At 40.0% G+C, this 21,176-nt stretch overlaps 1 protein-coding gene across 1 annotated transcript in view; it reads right to left on the reverse strand.

Annotated features, from left to right (window-relative positions):
- LOC121321430 (contactin-associated protein-like 5) overlaps nucleotides 1-21,176 on the reverse strand; it is a 354,495-nt gene that overhangs the window by 136,576 nt on the left and 196,743 nt on the right. Inside the window, exons 8-10 of the mRNA XM_041260374.1 lie at nucleotides 16,584-16,848; nucleotides 15,640-15,783; nucleotides 13,672-13,843 (exon numbers count right to left, since the gene is read on the reverse strand). Of these exons, the coding sequence (XP_041116308.1) occupies nucleotides 13,672-13,843; nucleotides 15,640-15,783; nucleotides 16,584-16,848 (581 nt within the window). The remainder of the gene's footprint in view (nucleotides 1-13,671; nucleotides 13,844-15,639; nucleotides 15,784-16,583; nucleotides 16,849-21,176) is intronic.

The raw sequence follows: 21,176 nt of genomic DNA on the forward strand, positions 1-21,176 counted from the left end.
GCAGAGATTTGTTAGTCAGGGAATGACAGTGAATATATACATATATATATATATGTATGTGTGTGTGTGTGTGTGTGTGTGTGTGTGTGTGTGTGTATGTACAGTGCCTATAGAAAGTCTACACCCTCTTCACATTTTGTTGTGTCAGTGCCTCAGAGTTTCATGCATTTAAATGAGGTTTTCTTTTCCAGGCAGGAAACCCCAGGTGATGCGGGGCAGGCAGGCAACTCCAGGCGATGCGGGGCAGGCCAGCAACCCCAGGCGATGCGGGGCAGGCCGGCAACCCCAGGCGATGCGGGGCAGGCCGGCAACCCCAGGCGATGGCAAACAAGCATCCCCAGGCGATGGCAAACAAGCATCCCCAGGTGATGGCGCTGTGCCTCTTAGCCGCCAGGCAGCTTGTCTTCTCGCTCCCCTCAGCAGCTGATACAGTGGCTGGGTGGGTCCTCCAGCGTCGTCTGTTGGCAGTGGAGGGAGAGACAGCGCCCGCTGTTCTCCCTCTATGGGTGGTGGAGGGAGAGACAGCTCCGGCTGTTCTCCCTCTACTGGTCCCTTCAGCCCTGGGCCTGTGGAATTCCCCTTCTTGGGCCGTGGATGCACAGACTCCTCTCGCTTGGGCAGTGGACGCACCGACTCCTCCCGCTCGGGCCGTGGATGCACCGACTCCTCCCGCTCGGGCCGTGGACGCACCGACTCCTCCCGCTCGGGCCGTGGACGCACCGACTCCTCCCACTTGGGCCGTGGACGCACCGACTCCTCCGCTTGGGCTCCTTCCCCTCGGGCTGTGGACGTTCGGGCTCCTCCCTCTCGGGCTGTGGACGTTCTGGCTCCTCGTCTCTGGGGTCTGGGAGCGGCAGCTCCTCCTCCTCTCTGGACTCTGGGAGCAGCAGCTCCTCCTCCTCCTCTCTGGACTCTGGGAGCGGCAGCTCCTCCTCCTCCTCTCTGGACTCTGGGAGCGGCACCTCCTCCTCCTCCTCTTCTCTGGTCTCTGGGAGCGACGGCTCCACCTCTCTGGTCTCTGGAAGCGACGGCTCCCCCTCCTCTCTGGGCTCTGGGAGCGACGGCTCCCCCTTCTCTCTGGGCTCTGGGAGCGACGGCTCCCCCTCCTCTCTGGGCTCTGGGAGCGACGGCTCCCCCTCCTCTCTGGGCTCCGGGAGTGATGGCTCCCCCTCGTCTCTGGGCTCCGGGAGCGGCGGCTCCCCGTCGTCTCTGGGCTCCGGGAGCGGCGGCTCACCCTCGTCTCTGGGCTCTGGGAGCTGCGGCTCCCCTTCTCTGGGCGTCGGCAGCGGCTCCCCTTCTCTGGGTGACGGCAGCGGCTCCCCCTCTCTGGGTGACGGCAGCGGCCCAACCCCCATTTCTGCAAGGTGTGGGATCTCCCCCCTATCTATCGCCAGGTATGCCAGGACCATGATGAATATTTCCTGGAGGGATCCTGGGTGATGCTCTCCCTTCCACTCCTCCCATCTCTCCCCATCTCTATGCCACAGCATGTTGATGGCGACGGGAAGGTCGTGGGAGAGGTCCGCTTTGGGGTGCAGCAACCACTCCCAGATCTCCCGTGATGGTAGTGAAAGCGGTGCTGGTGGGGTGACTGCCGAGGATGGGGTTGTTGGTTGCTCTTGGTCTGGGTTGTGGGGGCATCCTGCCCAGTTGTGACCATCCTCCTCACAACGCCCACACCAGTCAGCAATTGGCCCATCCGGACAGGTCCTCCACCGGTGGTCATCCTTCCCGCACCACGTGCACCACGGGAACAAGCTCGCTGGGTCCTCCCACAGGGTTTTGGTTTGTAATAGTGGCTGCTGCTGCCACTTCTGCTGCTGCTGCCTCTGCTGTCTCTGCCTTTTGCCCATTCTTCACTCAGATTAACAAAACAAAAAAAGAACCTCAAAAAAAAAGAAAAATTCAAAAAAATTCAAAAAAATTCCAACAAGAAAATTCCAGAAAACAAAAAAAATACTGCTCTGAGCCTCTAGGTGGCGCTATCCCGTTTCTGACACCAAGTGTGACAGGATGACAGTGTTGAGGCTCAGAGACAGGTTAAGGTCAAAATAAAGTTATTTTATTAAACAAAAGTAATCAAATAAACAGGCACAAGGGCCAACAAAAAGAGGTTAACAGAAAATAAATAATCAAAATGAACTCACGAAAACAGTCAGGTTCCAAGGTTTTTAAACAAGATACTTCTTTCTTCTAAAAAGAACACAAAACTCTCCAACATAAAAGTAAACCCTCAAACAAAAGAACACCTTTCTAGCACACGCGCACGCACACGCACCCCCCCACCCTCTCCACTAACTACTAACTACACTGCCAGCCAGGGCCTCTCCCCTGGCTTTTATTCCCTGTGGCTAGAGCCCAGTTAATCAATAATTATTCAATTAAGGCTCCAGCCACATTCTTACATGTTTTCCTGGGAGGGAGAAATTTAACCCCCTCCCTGCCAGTTCCAAACTTGTTCATATAGACGGGGAGTTCCCTGTCACACTGGGCCACTCAAGGACATTTACCTTTTTGTTCCTTAGCCACTCCAATGTAGCTTTGGCTGTGTGCTTTGGGTCGTTGTCATACTGAACAGTGAACTTCCATCTCAGTTTCAGCTTTTTTGCAGAGGGCAGCAGGTTTTCCTCAAGGACTTCTTTGTACTTTGCTCCATTCATTTTCAATTCTATCCTGACATGTGCCCCAGTCCCTGCCGATGAGAAACATCCCCATAACATGATGCTGCCACCCCCATGCTTCACAGTAGGGATGGTGTTCTTCGGGTGATGCGCTGTGTTGGGTTTGAGCCAAATATAACGCTTTGCATTTAGGCCAAAAAGTTCAATTTTACTTTCGTCAGACCACAAACATTTTTGCCACAGAATCTACTGAGTGTTTTTTTTACATACTTCAAACTGGATTCAAGGTGGGCTTTCTTGAATAATATCTTCCTTCTTGCCACCCTACCATACAGGCCAGATTTGTGGAGTGCTTGGGATATTGTTGTATTGAATCCAGTACTAGTATTAACGCTGACAGTACCGTTGTATTATCTGATAGCATAGCGCAAGCTGCTGCTGCTGCTGCTGACACTAGTTTGCTCATCAGAACAGACGCGGCTGTGAGTGTTAAGGTACTGAAGCAATCAGCTGTTGATGTTGATTCTGTTACTGCAAATATACCGTCTCAAACTGTACAGTTGGCTGAAACTGGGATAAGCAATAATGACTTACAGGTCTTGTTAAATGCTATCAATGGTTGTAAAAAAGAGCTGCAGGAGGATTTTGCTAAAAGATTAAGCAACACTGACAATTGAATGGAAAGAATTATTATTGTGTTGGTTTTGACTAAACAGTCTTTTGAAGTTGAGCAGGCAAAAAAGTTTCAGTCGATTCAGCAATTTGTGAAAACACAAGAGGAGAAAATAGAAGAAACATGAACTTGTTTCCAAATGGAAATTGCTGCTAAAACAACAAAAAAACACTTGCAGGTTTATAAAGCTGAAATTCACCAGCAGACTATATCTGAGTTGGTGGGATAAAAACATGATGTTACTGGATACCACAGTAAAGTAGTTGGAGAGGAGCACCAGGAATTGGCAGACAGTAATTCCTATGTGATGCATGTGCATGATGAAGTTCAGAAGGAAATTGCTGAACAAGAAAAGAAAAATGAAAGGTCTATGCAAGAGTTCTGTATTAAACAACAGGAGGAAGTAAGTTACCTTAAAGAAAAAAATGGGGACTGTTGTTAATATTAAAGGCCAGACTTTGCTACTGCTGTTGATGTAGCTGAGCCTGAAACAAGTTCTCCAATACCTGATGCGGTAGTAAGGTCAAAACGGCCACCAATCAAATTTTCTTTTCCTACATAGGTAGAGCCTAGGATGAGCAGAATCCTATACAGTACTTAGTTAAATGTAAAAATGTTCTTGCATTGCAGCCTTTAACTGATATTGAGAATGTGGCTACGTTAAGAAATGTTCGCATGATGTTGCACGAGACTGGTGGGAAATTGTTCAGCATCAGATAAAAAATTTGGAGGATTATGAGACACAATTTCTGAGAGCATTTCTTTCTGAGGACTATGAGGATAAGTTAGCAGAGAGAGTATGTACAAGAAAGTATAAACATACTTAATCAATACAAGACTTTGTATTTTCTTTTCAGCCTCTGTGTAAAAGGTGGAAACCTACCATAACTGAGGAGAAAATAGTGAAATTAATTATCAAACAAGCTAATCCTTTCTTGACCAGTCATCTACTTGAACATATTAAAAGTGTAGATGAGATTGGGCATTTGGGAAGCCAGTTGGAAGCTGATCATAAAGCTCAGTTGGAATACAGGAAAACAAATGCACAGAGGAAAACACAGGTCAGTGCCGAACAGAAAAACGAAAGTTTTCCAAATCTGGATCTCCTGACCTGTATATACAATGTTGGCGCTGTGGGGGAAAACATCGACCCTATGAGAGTCCAATGTTTGTTTCCAAATATTTTAACAAACAATCAGAGACTAGGAAAACCCAAGATGGGTGGGAATGTTTCTGTAGAAGTTAGTGAGTGGAGAAAGAAAAAAACCTGAGGCTTTTTAAAAGCATGATGCAAAAAGCAACTTGGGCTCAAATAAGTGTGTTGTAGCAACCACTTTCTTGCAGGGAAAAGCTGTGGATGGGGTCTGAATTCTCGACCCACACGCCTCCTCGAAACTATGAAAACTGGGTCAGGCCCACATAAAGTGAATATCAAAGCAACTGAGCCCATAATACTCCAATTATTTATCCTACCTGTAACAATATAGCAATGGCTTTGGGAAAAAAAAAATATATACACACTGATGTAACAGATTGGCACAAGGAGCCATTGTACCTAGCAAATGGAACAAAAATTAAATTGTTGGGTAAAACTTCTCTGGTATGATTACATGGTGAAAAGTGGTTAAAGTAATAATTCCTAAACTAACTTTTGCTTTTGTGCTTGGTTTAGACTTTCTTGCTATGACAGGAATACAGGTGGATGTGGAAAAGCCAGTATACTATATGAAGAGTGCTGGGCAGAATCAGAAGTTTCCCTTCTGACTAGGTAATGCAACTCGGGGGTCATGGGTCAAGGCAAGTCTGCCCTCTAACCCTGTATCTCTGCATGCCACACTCATGTTTCAAGGAAAGCGAATGTCTTACCTATGGGAAAGATAAGCTGAGAAACATAGGAAAGAATGACTGGCAAGATACAGCTGTACCTGTTGAACACAGAGAACAATTAATAGATGTTCTTAAATTGTTCGCTGATGCTTGCACAAATACTCTGGAACTCACTTCCTTAGTAAAGCATAAAATTAATACTGGTATGGAAAAACATACAAAATTAAGACCTTATAGAGCATCACCTGATAAACAGTCTTACAAAAAAAAAAATGGAACTAAGCGTTTATGTGTGGACTATAGGCATTTAAATGCCAAAAGTGTCACTGATGCTTACCCAATACCGACTGTTGCTGAACTACTGGAATCCTTACAAGGAGCACAATTGTTCACTACACTGGATTTAAACTCAGCGTACTGACAAATTGAAATGGGTCAAGCCTCCAAACAAAAAATGACTTTTGTAACCAAACAAGGGTTATACCAGTTTAGAGTTATGCCATTTGGGCTTAAGAATGCCCCAAAGATTAATGGAGACGGCTTTAGCAGAATTAAAAGGGAAAAACTGCTATGTATACATTGGCAACATCATTATTTTTTCTAAAAATATGAAACAACATCTACTTGATATTTCTTCTATCCTGGAAAAACTGCAAACAGCTGGACTTACCTTGAATCTAAAAAAGTGTAGTTTCTGTCAGGTCCAGACAAGGTACCTGGGACACATAATATCAAGTCAAGGTCTTACTGCAGATTTTGAGAAGACCAGTGTAGTTGAAGAGTTCCTGGTGCCCACAAACTTGAAGCAACTACAACGTTTCTTAGGACTCATTGGATGGTATCGTAGGTACATACCCCATTTTTCCAATATTGCTGAGCCGTTAAGTGCTCTTCAGAAAAAGGAAGTTAGATGGAACTGAACAGACGGCTGTAACCAAACCTTCAACACCGTAAAACAATGTTTAATAATGACACACTGGACATCCTGATTTTTCTCTTCCTTTCACAGTGTACACTGACGCAAGTGGCGTCGGTTTGGGAGCCATACTAACTGAAGGAGCAGTTGATGGTAAGGAAGATGTTCTGGACTATGCAAGCTGAAAGTTAAAATAAGGCTGAACAGAACTATAGTGCCGCAGAGAAGGAATGCCTTGCAGTTATTTGGGCCCTGGAGAAATAGAGACCATACTTGGAAGGAAGGCATTTTTCTGTTGTAACAGATATGCTGCTTTACTGTGGGTGTTTAAACATCCAAAGCCAAATTCTAAGCTAACCAGATGGGCACTCATTTACAAGAATTTGTTTTCATTGTTAAGTACAGAAAAGGAGGCCTGCATGAAGCCCCAGATGCAATGTCTAGGATTGAATCTTCAAATCCAATGTCAACTGTGTTGGTAATACAGCCAGGTGGTGTAAGTGAAGATGAAGAGGAAGACTCTTTTCAGCCAATTTACCTTGATGAGGATGTGATCTGGAAGGCCCAGCAAGATGATGAAGACACCAAACGTATATATGACAAACTGATGTATGAAAGGGTATGATTGCACCAGAAGACGGTGAGTCACCTTATTTCTGAGATATGATGTTCTGCAGGTATTCAAGATGTTGCTTATTGGCCAAGAATGGGTAAGGGTGTGACTAAATATGTGCAAAACTGCAAAATTTGCCAACAGCATAAGCCTGAGAACACTCGTCCTGCTGGATTCTAGCAACCTGTACAAGTTACCAAACCCTGGGAAATGTTGGGAACAGATATTATGTGACCATTTCCAAGAAGCTCAAAGGGGTTTTGTTACCTGCTAGTAATTGTTGATTACCATTCAAAGTAGGTAAAATTATTTCCACTCCTTTTGGCCTCTGCTAGTAAAATTGTTCCCATACTGATAAACAACATTTTTACTAGGTGGGGTGTGCCAAAATATATCCTGTCAGACAATGGATCATAATTTGTCTCTAAACTGATGCAGCAAATATGTCAGCAATGGGGGATAATCAATAAATTCACTTCAACATATTACCCTCAGACAAATTGGACTGAGCATGTGTACAGGACACTGAAAAGCATTATTTCTTCCTATGTGAATGGAAAACACAATACTTGGGATAAGTACTTATCAAAATTCTGATTTGCTCTGAATACTCTGAATCAAGAAACTACAGGCTACAGCCCAGCAGAGTTAAATGTTGGAAGAAACCTGAAAGGACCCTTGGACCTGGTAGTGTGGGAAGAAGCAAAGGACAATAGGCCTTCAAGCCAAGATGAGTTGACCTTACGGATAGCTGTGATGAGACAAAAAGCACAAAAACAGAAGCAACAAGCAAAAAGAAAGCAAGAACACTATTATAATAAAACCAGAAGTATTAAATATGTATTTAGGGACAGAGTTTGGGTGAGGACTTATCCTTTATCGTCAAAGCTAAAACAATTCTCTGCTAAGCTAGCACCACAATGGAGAGGACCTTGCCGGATTGTTAAAATCCTTGGCCCAGTTAACCACGCAGCTGTGGATGAGAAAACTGGAGAAAGTCTTGGAGTAAACCATGTATCAAACTTAAAACCGTATTTGCTTTCTTCCTAAGAAGAGGAAGAAACCAATTTATGAAAGATGTTTGAATATGACTCAGATGAAGAAGAATTCTTTAGGTTTTAAACTTTTAGCTACAAAGTGTCTTCATAGGGGAAGGGAAGTGTAACAGGCCAAAATTGAGCCTGTGTCTTTAAGCCCAGAATGGAAAAAACATTTAAAAGAACAACGCAGGGTGCGCGCAGTGTGGGCCAAAACCAGGAAGCAGCGCTGTTTTTGAAACAGGGAAAAATCAAACTGTTTGTAAAAAGTTAAAAATAAATAGCATTAAACATGAAACAAAAAGGTGAGATGATGTGAATATCTGTCTACAGAAAAGGTAAGACGCCGATCACCACTGTTTATTGTTTGTTAAGAGTTAGGTGTTTATTTTGTTCATATATATATATATATGGGTGTGTGTGTTGGCTGTGCTATTGACCAGCATATACTGAATCTGTCCGGCTGGTCAGACACAGTTGACACGTCAAATGACCACCTTTATTTACTTTCTTTCTGTTTGTTGTGAATAAATCCTGCACACCTGTGCTGGCGTTTTCAACTCCACCTCCATTGTGTTGCTCTGTATGCTTAATCAACAGCTACCCACACACGTGACACGAGTAAGACCCTGTCACAGTTCTCATCTCCAGCACTTTAATGCTTTTTAAAATACTAAAATTGTGTCAAAACACAACCGAAAGAATGAAGCCAAAAGTGCAGGCAGGGTTTCACCCTTAAATTCGGCTCTTTTTTGTTTCATTTTTCTTCTCCAACCACCCGCCGAATCAGGGTCGAGTTGTTAATACTGGCAGCGTGTTTAGCCTCCACTTCAAACAAACCTAGGTTCACATCACACTGAACATGTCAATCTCTGGAACCATGAAATCAGGAACATTTATACAAGGTGCTCAGCTTCTCCAAAATCAATCAATTTACTGCGAACAGGAGAGCATTAACCAACAGAAAATAATGTGCCAAAATAAACGTGCTTAAGTGATCCAAAAAAAAAAAAAACATTCAATAAAAAGTGAACATAATACAATAATTAACTCAAACATGCCTATTTAAAGTGACGAGAGCAACCCTGCTACATTACTAATTACATTTCATACAAAAATATATTCAATGTTATTAAAAATAATAGTTATAAATAAAACACCATGCAAGACACCATAATGTAAACATTTTCATTGTATTAAAAAAATACATAAACAAAACCTTAACATGACTTGTTTGAATAAGAATTATAAATACGAACGGTTATAAAGTCAATCTTCTTACTTTGTGAGCAAGTAGGTATTTTGAACATTTATTATGCAGCCCTATAAATCAGTTGGGATTGGCTGTGGCTGAAATTCCACAACGGATTGTGGGCAAGGTTATAAAGTACCATGTGATTTAAAAGCTGTACACTGTCTATGTGCCAACGCGTTGAATCAAAGCATTATATGGCAAGTCATTGGGGCCTAAACACATTGACACTATGCATAAGGAATTTTGGCAATGCATTGTGAAAGTGCCAATGAAGGGGTAGCACTCTTCTCAAGTGACAGTTTCACAATGCATATTTAAAAATGCAACGCATAGTGGATTTCTTACTAATGTGTAACCAATTTTACATTTTATGATTTTATTTATGCAATTAAAAGTGTCACAGCTGCCTGCAACATCTCAGTATAATATTTGAGAACCCTCATTTGCACTATCTCCGCCCCCTTTAGGCAAATTTATGCAGGAACGCCAAGAATTAAATATTCATCTATGCTTGAACCGCAAACAGGAACTGCTGCCGCAAAGCATTCCCTAAAAAGACTCAAATAGCATTGTGCTTGCTTAGTACATTTCACCCAAGACTTCTGACTCATTTGAAATTGGTTTGCGACTATTGCGACATGTGCAACACTTTAGTACACCTACCCCTTAGTATTTACAGATTTACTTTTTTTTATAAATATATTATCTCAATTGTGCAATTTAAGTGGCTGCCATTTCTTTTTTTCCTGATTGTTCAGGAGTCATCTACAATTATTCAAGTTACAATGAAAATAAATCCTACTTTCCAATTGGCTGAGAGGGTATACATATGTTACTCTCCACATTGGAAAACGTATTACTTTTCTTTATAACTCTTATTTTCATTAATGGTTACATTTTATTTATTTATTTATTTTTAATATAGCGCTACAGACCACAGGTGGTTTCAAAGCACTGTACAGGACATGAATATACATAAGAAATAAAAAAAAAAAAACACAGCACGCATACATATACAAAACACAGCACACAGCATAAAGTATCAGTATCAAAACATTTGAGAATATGTTCTCCCGATTGAATTAGCATAACTTGTGAAATAATGTTTTTAGTTTCTTCCTAAAAGAAGATTTGAGCTGAGGCATTCTGAATGCCCTGGAGCAGTCTGGTTCGACACCGAGGCAGACCCACATACAGGGCATTGCCATAGTCGTGACACGATGTTACGACAGCATTCAGAACAGTAGCACAGTCTCTGTCAGAGAGAAATGGTTTAATCTTTTTGATTGTCAGTAGCTGGAACAGTTTTGTCTACTTGTTTTATCTGAGGCAGAAATGACAGATAATTGTCCAACACTAGACCCAGAGTCTTAGTCCTATTCACTAAATTGGGGAAAAGTTCCATTGACAGTTAACAACGATGCCATATACCTCAGATCATCAAGTTAAGCCTCTGACCCAACCAGCAAGTATTCTGTTTTGTCAGGGTTAAGTTCCAAACAATTGCTAGACCTGCTCATTCCGAATTTCAAGATATAGCTGAGTATCATTGGCATACAGGTGCTTAACATTGATATTAAACAGTAGGGGAGATAATACAGAACACTGTGGGACTCCACACGTTACTGGCCTGGCTGAAGAGGAATAGGGACCCGTAGCTATTTTTTGGGAACAGTCAGAAATGACCTGATCCAGTCAAGTGTCCCGCAGATACCAATATCCTACTTTACCCTCTGCAATAAAAGACCATGGTCTAATGTGTCAAAGGCCACTGAGAGGTCTAACAGGATTAAAATGACCAAACTCCCTTTATCTACCACACTAAGTAACTCATCTACAGCACACAAGTTAGCTGTCTCAGTACTGTGGAAGGGTCGGAATCCAGACTGATTAGTGTAAAGGAGTCCACAGGAGCACAAATGTTCTTGCAGCTGCTGAGAAGCATGTTTTTTCAATGAGTTTACCTAAAAATGGAAGATTTCATAACGGTCGATAATTATTAAAAGCATTATGGTCCAGATTAGCTTTCCTGAACAATGGGGAAACTGATGCAAGTTTCAAGTTCTGAGGGAAGGAGCCCTGAGAAAATTATTGATTAATGATTTTTTGCAGAATAAGCCCAAGAATTGAACAGCTCTGTTTCACCGGTACTGAAGGACACGGGTCATTGTCACAGAAAGTAGGCTTCATTTTAATAAGGTTTGCTGTGAACTCGTGCAGAGTGTGAAACTGTGGAGCTCTCTCCTGAAAACCAAAGGGGGCTTGAACAGAGGTGTTGGAAATGAACATTCTAAGATCTTGTATTTTGCTGGCAAAAAATGAAAGAAAGGCATAACAAGTTCCCGCTGAGTTACTGAGAACCTGCTTGGTGGATCCTAGTCACTAGATAGGATATCTTAGCCTCATAGATTGTTTTAGTGGTATTGTTTCCTGTCAATTTGAGAGCGATTTCATCAGGTAATAGATTTTGTTTTATTCCAATGGCGCTCAGCTGAGCATACTTGTTTTTTAAAAATAACCAGGCTTTGTGTGAACCAGAGTTTACGGGGGCAGGCGCTTAGGACAAATCCACTTTGGGAGTCACTGAATCAACAGCGTTGGTAAGTGAAGAGTTATACAAAATACAAAAACTCGGCAAGCTGCAGTGTGGAATCAACAGCCCTCAGCTCCTCCTGCAAAAATGGTGTCATGTTCTCTGCAGTTAATGGTTTCTTAGGTCTAATTAGAATGTTGTCTTTATTAGCATGATGACTATGACCACAATACACATTTTAATTACCTGATTTAAGAGATGCGTTCAATTATTTGTATATTCATACTTTATTATTTACTTTAACAGTTAAAGGTCACGATTTCACACTTATAAGCTACCTGGCTAGGATTACAGTTGTATTAAAAAAAAATTCAAGCTGAATGCTCATCTGTATGGTTTAGGAATTCCAAGATACTACACAAATAATGACCTTTTATTTTATCTTCATTAATTGCCGGGATTCCTCTTATGCATAGTAAAATATTACTTCAATACTGAACTCAAACTGATTTTAAACTGTATTTCCTTTTCTGGCCAGTGTTCTACCTTGTTTGTTTGTTTGTTTTAAGGAAGTTAATCATGTCCAATATTCCAACATCCCAAGATTATAGTGCATCAACTTGCTATGGGCAGAGTAGGGAAGTTAACTCATCAGACAACCTGACTGTTCTGCCTAAAAGAAGAGAATAAGAACATAAGAACATAAGAAAGTTTACAAACTAGAGGAGGCCATTCGGCCTGTCTTGCTTGTTTGGTTGTTAGTAGCTTATTGATCCCAGAATCTCATCAAGCAGCTTCTTGAAGGATCCCAGGGTGTCAGCTTCAACAACATTACTGGGGAGTTGATTCCAGACCCTCACAATTCTCTGTGTAAAAAAATGCCTCCTATTTTCTGTTCTGAATGCCCCTTTGTCTAACCTCCATTTGTGACCCCTGGTCCTTATTTCTTTGGTTCCCTTTTTATTTAAGTGCAGTCCGTCCCATCCATACAGATAGTCCTCGTTGTAGAATGTGGTCCAATGATCAAGATAGGTGAAGCCTTCCCATGTGCATCACGTCTTCAGCCATGCGTTTAGATTAATTATTTCCAGCTGTCCATATGGTCCTTTGCCGGTAGTATACCAGAAAATACCATAGTTTTGGTCTTCTTTTTTAATTTCCTTCCTAGCTCTCTGAATTTGTTTTGCAGGGATTTTGGTCTGTCTCTTCCAATGTTGTTTGTACCGATGTGGACGACTACTACCGGGTCGTCTCCTGTTCGTTCTAGGAGCCTGACCACATTCTCAGTGATGTGCTTGACAGAGGCTCCTGGAAGGCATCACACTGTTGTAGTGAGGGGGTCCAAAATGGAAGCAACATTCCTCTTGTAGTATAATCCTGAGTTAAAGCTACAGTGTCAGATACCATTTAGGTAACTTTGTTTTAACTTTGTTTCCACTAATTGTCTAAGTTTGTATGCTTGTTACTGACACTTGATATACCTTGGAAAAGATCTAACCACTGCTTTGTGGAGTTAATTCATAATACCTCAGTGCTGTGAATCTCAATTAGCTAAAAAGCAGTACTTATGGGAACTCATTTCTAGGTATCATGGAGACAACAAACTAAATCCAATATGAAGATAAGAGCAAGCAGATTCAGTGTAGAGAGCTCAATGCAATGTTTGAGATAACACAAAGCACATAATTTAACTTGTACTGTGAATTCTGCACTAGGAAAGTGTTGTATATGAAGGATAAATAATCAAATAGATTGCCTTTTACAGATGACAGTATTGTATATGGTAAATAAGCATTGACTCTGGAGCCTAGTGGCTCACGCTTGTGTTTACAGATGGCAATACTCTTATGATGACACCATTAAACCTGGCTACAGCAGCATATACATTTAGTATAAATGATGTTGAAATCAAATTAAGTTTATATATAGACCTTATAAAGTAATTATTGATTAAATCAAGGTAGGTGTCTTTTTCTTTTAGTTAGGTTGATGTCTTTATTGGAGGATCTGAACTGTGTCTTTACAAAGCATGAGTACACATACAAATAAGTCTTCTCGTGAATGGAATAAGACTGAGATTAGTTAACCACTCTCTTTCTGAAGTCCATAAGCTGGTAAAAAAAGCCTCAATTTCTTCAACTAGCTAGAACCCACTTCTTCATCATAAAATCCCATATATTATAGATATTGTATTACCTGTCTCTGATGCCACAAAGGTCAATTATCAGGTCACTGTGATTCCCAAGCAGGCCTTGCTGCACTTGGATAAGATTCACTGGCTGGTTGTTGATGAATATGAGACGCATGCAGCCTTGGAAAGCGAGCGTTGGGTTTTTGCAGCCAAAGTTGTTCACGGTAGAAGGGCATCCTGGGAAGGGATATAAACCAATAATTAACTGTTAAATATCCAGGTTGTTGGATTGCTCAAAGTTTTCAAATGCATTGTATCCCTAGAGGCCTGGGTTCGAGAGAAATTATAAGATTGGAGCCTCATCATTACCTTCGAGAGAATTTTTTTTTTAATGAAGTCCACTGAGTCAAGAGGAAATTGGGTTCCTGTGTATTGATAGTTGCATCAGAGACTTAAATAGAGACTTAAATCTAAAAGTAGTCAATCTTATATCTGGGTGACAAAATAGTTTGTTACAAGATGGGTTTGTCTTTCATTCTCTTTATCACAAGTTGGTAACAAGCTATTGTTCGATGTTGATCATGTTAAATTGTTAACAAAATGAATGAACAAAATGGTTATGGTTGCTTCTATGGAACACTTTGTGCCAACTGAATGTCAGTGTGGATCCTCTGCTCCCCAAACCAATTCCCTCTTTATTTAAGGGATCTGAAGATGTCTGCTTAAAGCTGCCAGGGTGGTTGCCCACTAGACTCTGCTAGAGAGGTAAGTAGAAACAGTACCCAATGATTTTACCTATCTAACCAGCAGGAGAACCAATTCCAATGCAACGCTTCCTGTGAAATATAAAGCAAAGAACGTCAACTCTGCACAAGCTGGAAGCAAACCCACGCTTCCCTGACTGCATGACTCACCCTGCAGATGTTGTTGTCTTAACCAGATGAACAACTCTGAGACCCCTGTATTAAACACTTGTTAAACAGGAATCTACTCAACTCCTTTTATTAAATGAATTATCATTTTACTAGCAAATTAAGTTTCAAAGCAGTCATTGTAATATTGAAAACTGTTATTTAAATATAAAAGAGTTAACATATTTCTACACCGGCTTTAATCTACCTGCATGTATATTTCTGACTGGTGGCAGTCTTGTTAGCTGCTGGCAATGTAAAAGCACAAGCTGAACCTACTATGTAAAAATCAGATTAACTGGCAGGCATAATTACAGTCATGCATTAGAGTAATTGCTATTCAGTCCATTTTCCAGCATATTACATTTCCTCGGGTTTTGTGTGCTAAATCCTATAAACCGAGGGATGCAATTACTTCTATTCATATTAAACTTGATAGTAGTCTACTAAATTTATTTAGTCACCATGCATTTGTTTTAAGACTGCAAAATACTACATTTATGCCATGCATACAATTTTCCTACATACTAGTTATGAACAGAAACGGTTCAATGTAGAGCCTTAACAATTTTGTTAAGTTGTTTAAAAATTGTTTGCAATTGAAGAAGAATCGCAGAAGCCCCTTTCTACCAAGCTCCTGATTTTAACCATTTATCAAAGTCTGACAAATCAGCTGTCTTGTCCATCATGACCAAAAAGGAGATGCAGCTTTTATTTACAGTACTACTGTCAGGGATGCATATAGCAGGGTGTTACACTGACTATCTCCTTTTTCCTTCTCATTGATTTTCTACACAGCTAAATACCCCTAGAGAGAGTGAACGCAACTCTTAAGCTCAGCTTTAAATATCCATATATCTTGATCTCTTTATATAAATTCTGGCATCCCATCTATCTGCCAATCCATCACTGTTAATGTCAATAAAAAAGCACATTCATTATTTAGTGCTTTTATGAGAACTGCATGAACATTTGGCTGTTCAATATAAACAAGTTTAAGGGGTGTTGTTTATAGGCTTGTATTTCAAAGTTGACAACCATATTATCTCCATAAAAACCCAGAAACAAATTATGATTCCAGCTCTATGTGGAACTGGCAGGCCCCTTCCACAGAAGCCATACCTCCAAAGAAATAGTTGTCTCCAGAGTGGATCTGCATGTTGGCCTCCATGGTGGAGGTGGCATTGTTGTCCAATGTAAGGGAGACTTGCAGTCCTCGAGTGCTGAGGCTCACAGTGTGCCACAGCCCATCATTGAGACCATGACCTGAAAACCAAGAACCAAGAGCCTGTCACTGAGATTAGGAAGATGGGTATAGCACTGCGTGATCTGAGGTGCTCCTCTCTGTTCTTACCATCTGGTGCTAACAGATTAGGTTTAATAAGTTCAGGATTAGGTTAAATAAAAATGTATCTGTTTTAATACATTTTATTTAATTTTGTGATAATTTATTTTAAAACAGTTTTTGTTTGACCTTTTATTTTTGACTCTGTGAGCAGTGTTTTGTTTGATTTTTCGATTTATTTTTGTTGATTAAAACAGCGCAGCAGCACTTTAACTGCAGTTTTACTGTCTCCGAGTCTCTGTCCTCCTAGCCATCCTGTCACAACACCCAACAATGTTACATTTGTACCCTGATGCTGATGGCTAAATTCAAGGTAATAATGCACCCATCCAATGTGCCAGAATTTTGAGCAAATAGTTTGAGCTTGACTGAATTAGGGTCCATGACAATTCCTCGATCTTACTGCAATTGAGCATGTCAGGGACAAACAACATATTTGTCATCACTATCCTCTGCCTTCCTCTCTGAACAAACTGTGCAAATAATAACTGAATGAATTAACATATCCCCTCTAAACACCCTCTAGAACCGTGAGGAGTCTATGCGATGAAGCTTATAACCGGGCAAACAGTGACCCAGCCTGATATTAGGTACAGGTCAGACTGCAATCAGCAGTGTTGTTTATCTATCAAACAATAACTTTTACTAGCACTAAAATCATCACATTTAAAACAAGGGTGGCATTGCAAAATATTTTAGATTGTTGGATGGGGTTATGTACCTGTTGTCATTTCTGTTTTCTCCAGCAGGGATTTCTGGTGGGCAAAGTTCATTTTTCCGTTGCTGAGGTAGAGCAGTAAGCGCTCCGGCTCATGTAAAAGCTGTGCCGAGAGCAGGAGCCCGTCCCGGTTCCAGGTGCGGAACTGGAAGCGAAGCGTAAGGCCGTCCGCTTGGGAAGCGACCGGCAACAGCAGGTAGCTACTGGTGGAGCTGAGGAACGTCACAGGAACCATCTGAGGGTCTGAGCAGGAGAAGGTGACATTACCCTGGAGATACAAAGAACAAATGAAATATAAACAAACCTTTCTAAACAAAATTTGAAATAATTGAAAGAGTGGCTTAAAGTTGGCTTTAATTGACTAGGGCTTAACCACCCAGCTGCTTATCCCACAATTGTCACGTGGAGCGCAAGTCCAAATGTGTTACCTCCATGAGAATAGCATGCAGGGGGTTATATGTACATCTGCACAGTTTAACATCCCTTTTTGACATTATATTGTATATATTCTATATGTGTGTATGGGTGTGTGTGTGTGTATATGTATATATATATATATATATATATATATATATATATATATATATATATATATATAGATATATATATATATAATATATTCTATATGTTGTATAATACGCTGCAGTTTTGTTTTTCGCTAAGTCCCTAAGAAATGTGCCTGACAGACCGGCCCATACATACATAGCACAGCTGCAAATAAAAAATGGATGCCAGCTAGCTACAGAGAATGAGCTGAGGGTACAGTATTTATTTCTTTGTTGATGTTACAGTAAGGAACCGATTTATTCTGCTGATGAAGTACACCTCACAGATAATAATGCATGTAACAGCGATAAAAACCAGCACCCGAAACAGTGGAAGATAGGAAGTAAGTTTACCACATCAATCACCCTGTATGATGTGATTGAAAATTTACCAGTGATGCTGATGCTAAATCAGTTGAGATCATATAGAAAGTTTGAGACTAGACAAAGTTTTGAGATCAATTTAGCTACTAGAAACCAAACAAGTGTTGATGGGCCAAATGGTCTCCTTTCTTATATGTTTTCCTATGTTTGTGTGATAAGCAAGGCTTTAACATATAGTTTGGTAGTGGCATATGGAACTTCACATGGTTTTCCTTAACATTAACTTGACATTATACAAAGAAAATAACATTGAAACATATAGCAATTAGATCATTATAACACTGTAGTGTTAAATCTGATCATGCTTATTTATTCTCAAGAAGAGATTTTAAGTCTGATTATTTGGTGGTACCAGCTTTTGTGAATCGGAAGCAATGCTTATTGGAAATAAAACAAGGATGAAAAGAATACCAGTATCTGTGAATTGGGCCCACTGTATTTTTGAAGTAAAGAGTTACAAGTAAACGATTCATAATGAGTAACTCTGGCATTTCATAGTAAGGTCAGGATGTGCTTTGAACTCTCAATGCTCTCACACAAGCCAATGACCTTTACACAGTCAGCTCACCAGCAATCAAGACCATTTCAGGACTCAGATTTAAATTTAAACTGTCTCTCTACTTACCATCTGTGGAATGCCTGCCTTCTGATTATTTATATCGACGTGTGTCAATTTAAAATTGTATTTTCTTTTTAGCATACTGTATCAGTATAGAAATGTGCTGTATGAGAAAGTAACCACAACTGTAACAGTTTTGAATAGCAGTCAACAAATATATCAAAAAAATACCATATTGAGTTTGGATACTATATTAGAAACTCCTGTCATATAACTCTGTCAACATGAGAAGTCTGCTCAGTGTTTGAATGGTTCTCTAGAATGGCCATAAGTTCACAAGATATGGACACAGAAGCACAGAAGCACAGCACCTGCTAATCAAGGCTTGCCTGTTGTGACTGCAAATGAATACAGGAGGCTGTTATAGAGTCTTTTCATTTTCATTAAAAGTAGGCTAGAAACCCTAGGTACGGGGTCATCCCCTAGTGCGGGTGCAACACCCCCCAACCGAAAACAAATTGCAGGGTTTTGCAGGAGTCTAAACTGCATATCCTGGCCTAAATATGTGCCGTAATAGGGACCAAAATAAGTGTATAACTTTATTATATTTTTTTTAATGATTTTAGGCATCAAGATTTAAAGTGCAAGTAAAAGTTACTTATATGTGTCTATGAAAAGTAATTACAACATTATTCATATTGGAATTTTAAAGCCACAAATGTGTCTTATCACACAATAAATCTCAAAGTAAGCAAATCACATTGAAGCAAACTCCATCTGGTTTTAGAATAATTTATTACACACAGAAAAATATGGTGAAAGACAGGAACAGACATCAGTGAAACAGTGTCACATTCTATAGATAATACAAAGTGAGATAGAAGAGAAAAATGTGAAGCAATTTCTAAATTAAAGACATAAGATAAGAAGTTGTATTAGCTGGTAGTAAATTTGAATACAGAAAAGGTAAGCCTTAAGCTGTATTTTGTTTTCTATTTTTCATGTATTCCATTTTTTTCTTTTGCATTTTATACGAAAAAACAAAAAAAACAAAAACAAGACGCATTAAGTTTCAAAAAATATTCATGGAATCAACCAGTCCTTTATTTATTTAAAGTCTTCCAAGATTCTGAGTATACAGACTTTCCCATGTCACTGTTTCTCATTAACTACAGGCTCCAAGAATGCGCAAGTACATTAATAAATAAATACATTTTAAAAAATGCACTTGTGAGAACTGCGATTTTGAACACTTGATTTTACAGTTTTCAGAAGGGCGTTTCTGTTGCAGTTTCTGTGAACATTAATACGATATGTACAGTAAATAGTATTATTTAAAGAATTTTTAATCTATATATATATATAAATATATTATATATATATTATATATATATATATATATATATATATATATATTGTGATGATGTGTATGTACCAAACGTCAATTTGGAGGCTTTAGGACCCTGGGGATAGCCACACACATTGTATGATGACAAATGTAACAGTTGCTTAATTGTATAGTTAATGGGCAAATGCTGATCAGATGCGAGTGATCAAGTTGGGGTTAAAAAGGTTTCAGTTGGTGTGTTCAGGAGGGAGGGTTGAAGTGGAGAGAGAGGAAAGAAACTGAACAGTGGAAAGGTGTGTCGGACAAAGAAAGAGTTTTCTATTAAAGAAACAAAGGTACGGGTTCTGACAAAGAAGTGCTTGAATGTGATTTGGATTAGGTGATTTATGGAATTAATTTAAGCAGGACAACAGGCTTACCCTGTCCTGCATTAGATAGCACTACTGTTAACCAGTTTAGTTAGCGCCTAAAGAAGGGCTAGGTTTTGTTTTGTGTTTTTGTTTGTTTGAAATATCACTTTGCTAATAAACGTACGCCACGGTGTTTAAAGAGCACTTCCATTGTATCGTGTAATAATTAAAGAGACAGACACCTGTTTGAAAGAACAACACGGACTCCGGCTGAAGAGGTCAGAATACATCACAATATATATCATATTTATCATATTTTATCATAAATATTTGGATATTTCGTATTTATTTTATTAATACAGATTAACACAAACTGACATAACTCTTCTTTAGGAGATTAGCATGAGGTATTATAGGAAATCTGGAGCCGCTTCTCTTTTTGCCTGGTGCTTTAATTTGTGTTAAATTAAAGTATGACTATGTACTGTAGAAATCACATTAATGTTTATGTAGTACCCTGGACAAGGGTACAAGTTATTAACATAGATTCTATACACTCTATTTAAGACTTTCAATCTAATATTGTTTAGCATAATTTTTCCAGAACATGTCGCCCAGAGAAGCACTCAGATGCAGCACACAGGAATATCCCCTAGAAAGTGTCCTGAGGGCATCAGAGGATTCTTAATGGTTAGGTTTAAGGTTATGTATTGGGTTTGAGGTTGGGTTTTAGGGCAGGGGTTGCTTAGGTTTAGGGTTGGGGTTGGGTTAGCGACAGTGTGGCTAAGCTAGAGTTGCCGAGCTTTGGATGTGAAAGGTGGGAGTAAATGACTAATGCCCTCGAACCATCTGATGCCCTCAAGATACTTTCTTGGGGATATTCCTTTACACTTCTCACTCAGAGCAATGAGCCAACTATACAGCTGGTGAGTGCGTAGGAGTAAAAAGTTTCAAAGTAAAAGCAAACGCAGAGTTAACCCATTAATTAATGCCTACATTTTTATACAGTGTATTTATGTTTGCACCAGCGCATCATGTCGCGTTGCTTCGCTTTTTTTGACACACAATATAGACAGTGCCAGACCAGCGAATCTATACCCAAGCATTAGATCTCTTTCCCGGGTAAAAAAAAAAAAAAATTCTTTATAGCATTCCATTTAGCAAGAAAATAACCTCCCTACCCCCACTGCTGCTCTTGCATAATATACAAAGAAAATGTGGCTGTGTTTGGGGAAGGCATGGAAAGTGTGACATCAACAGAAGAGGAGGAGGAAGAAGATATTTGTACTGTACATAAGTTTGGACATACATTTCTATTTGATTTGAACTTCTTAAAAAGGAATTTAGATAATCTTCTACAAATAACTAACCTTTGTCTTTAGTCATAAGAACATAAGAAAGTTTACAAAC

This window comes from Polyodon spathula, chromosome 10 (assembly GCF_017654505.1).
Source record: "Polyodon spathula isolate WHYD16114869_AA chromosome 10, ASM1765450v1, whole genome shotgun sequence".
NCBI classification, from domain to species: domain Eukaryota; kingdom Metazoa; phylum Chordata; class Actinopteri; order Acipenseriformes; family Polyodontidae; genus Polyodon; species Polyodon spathula.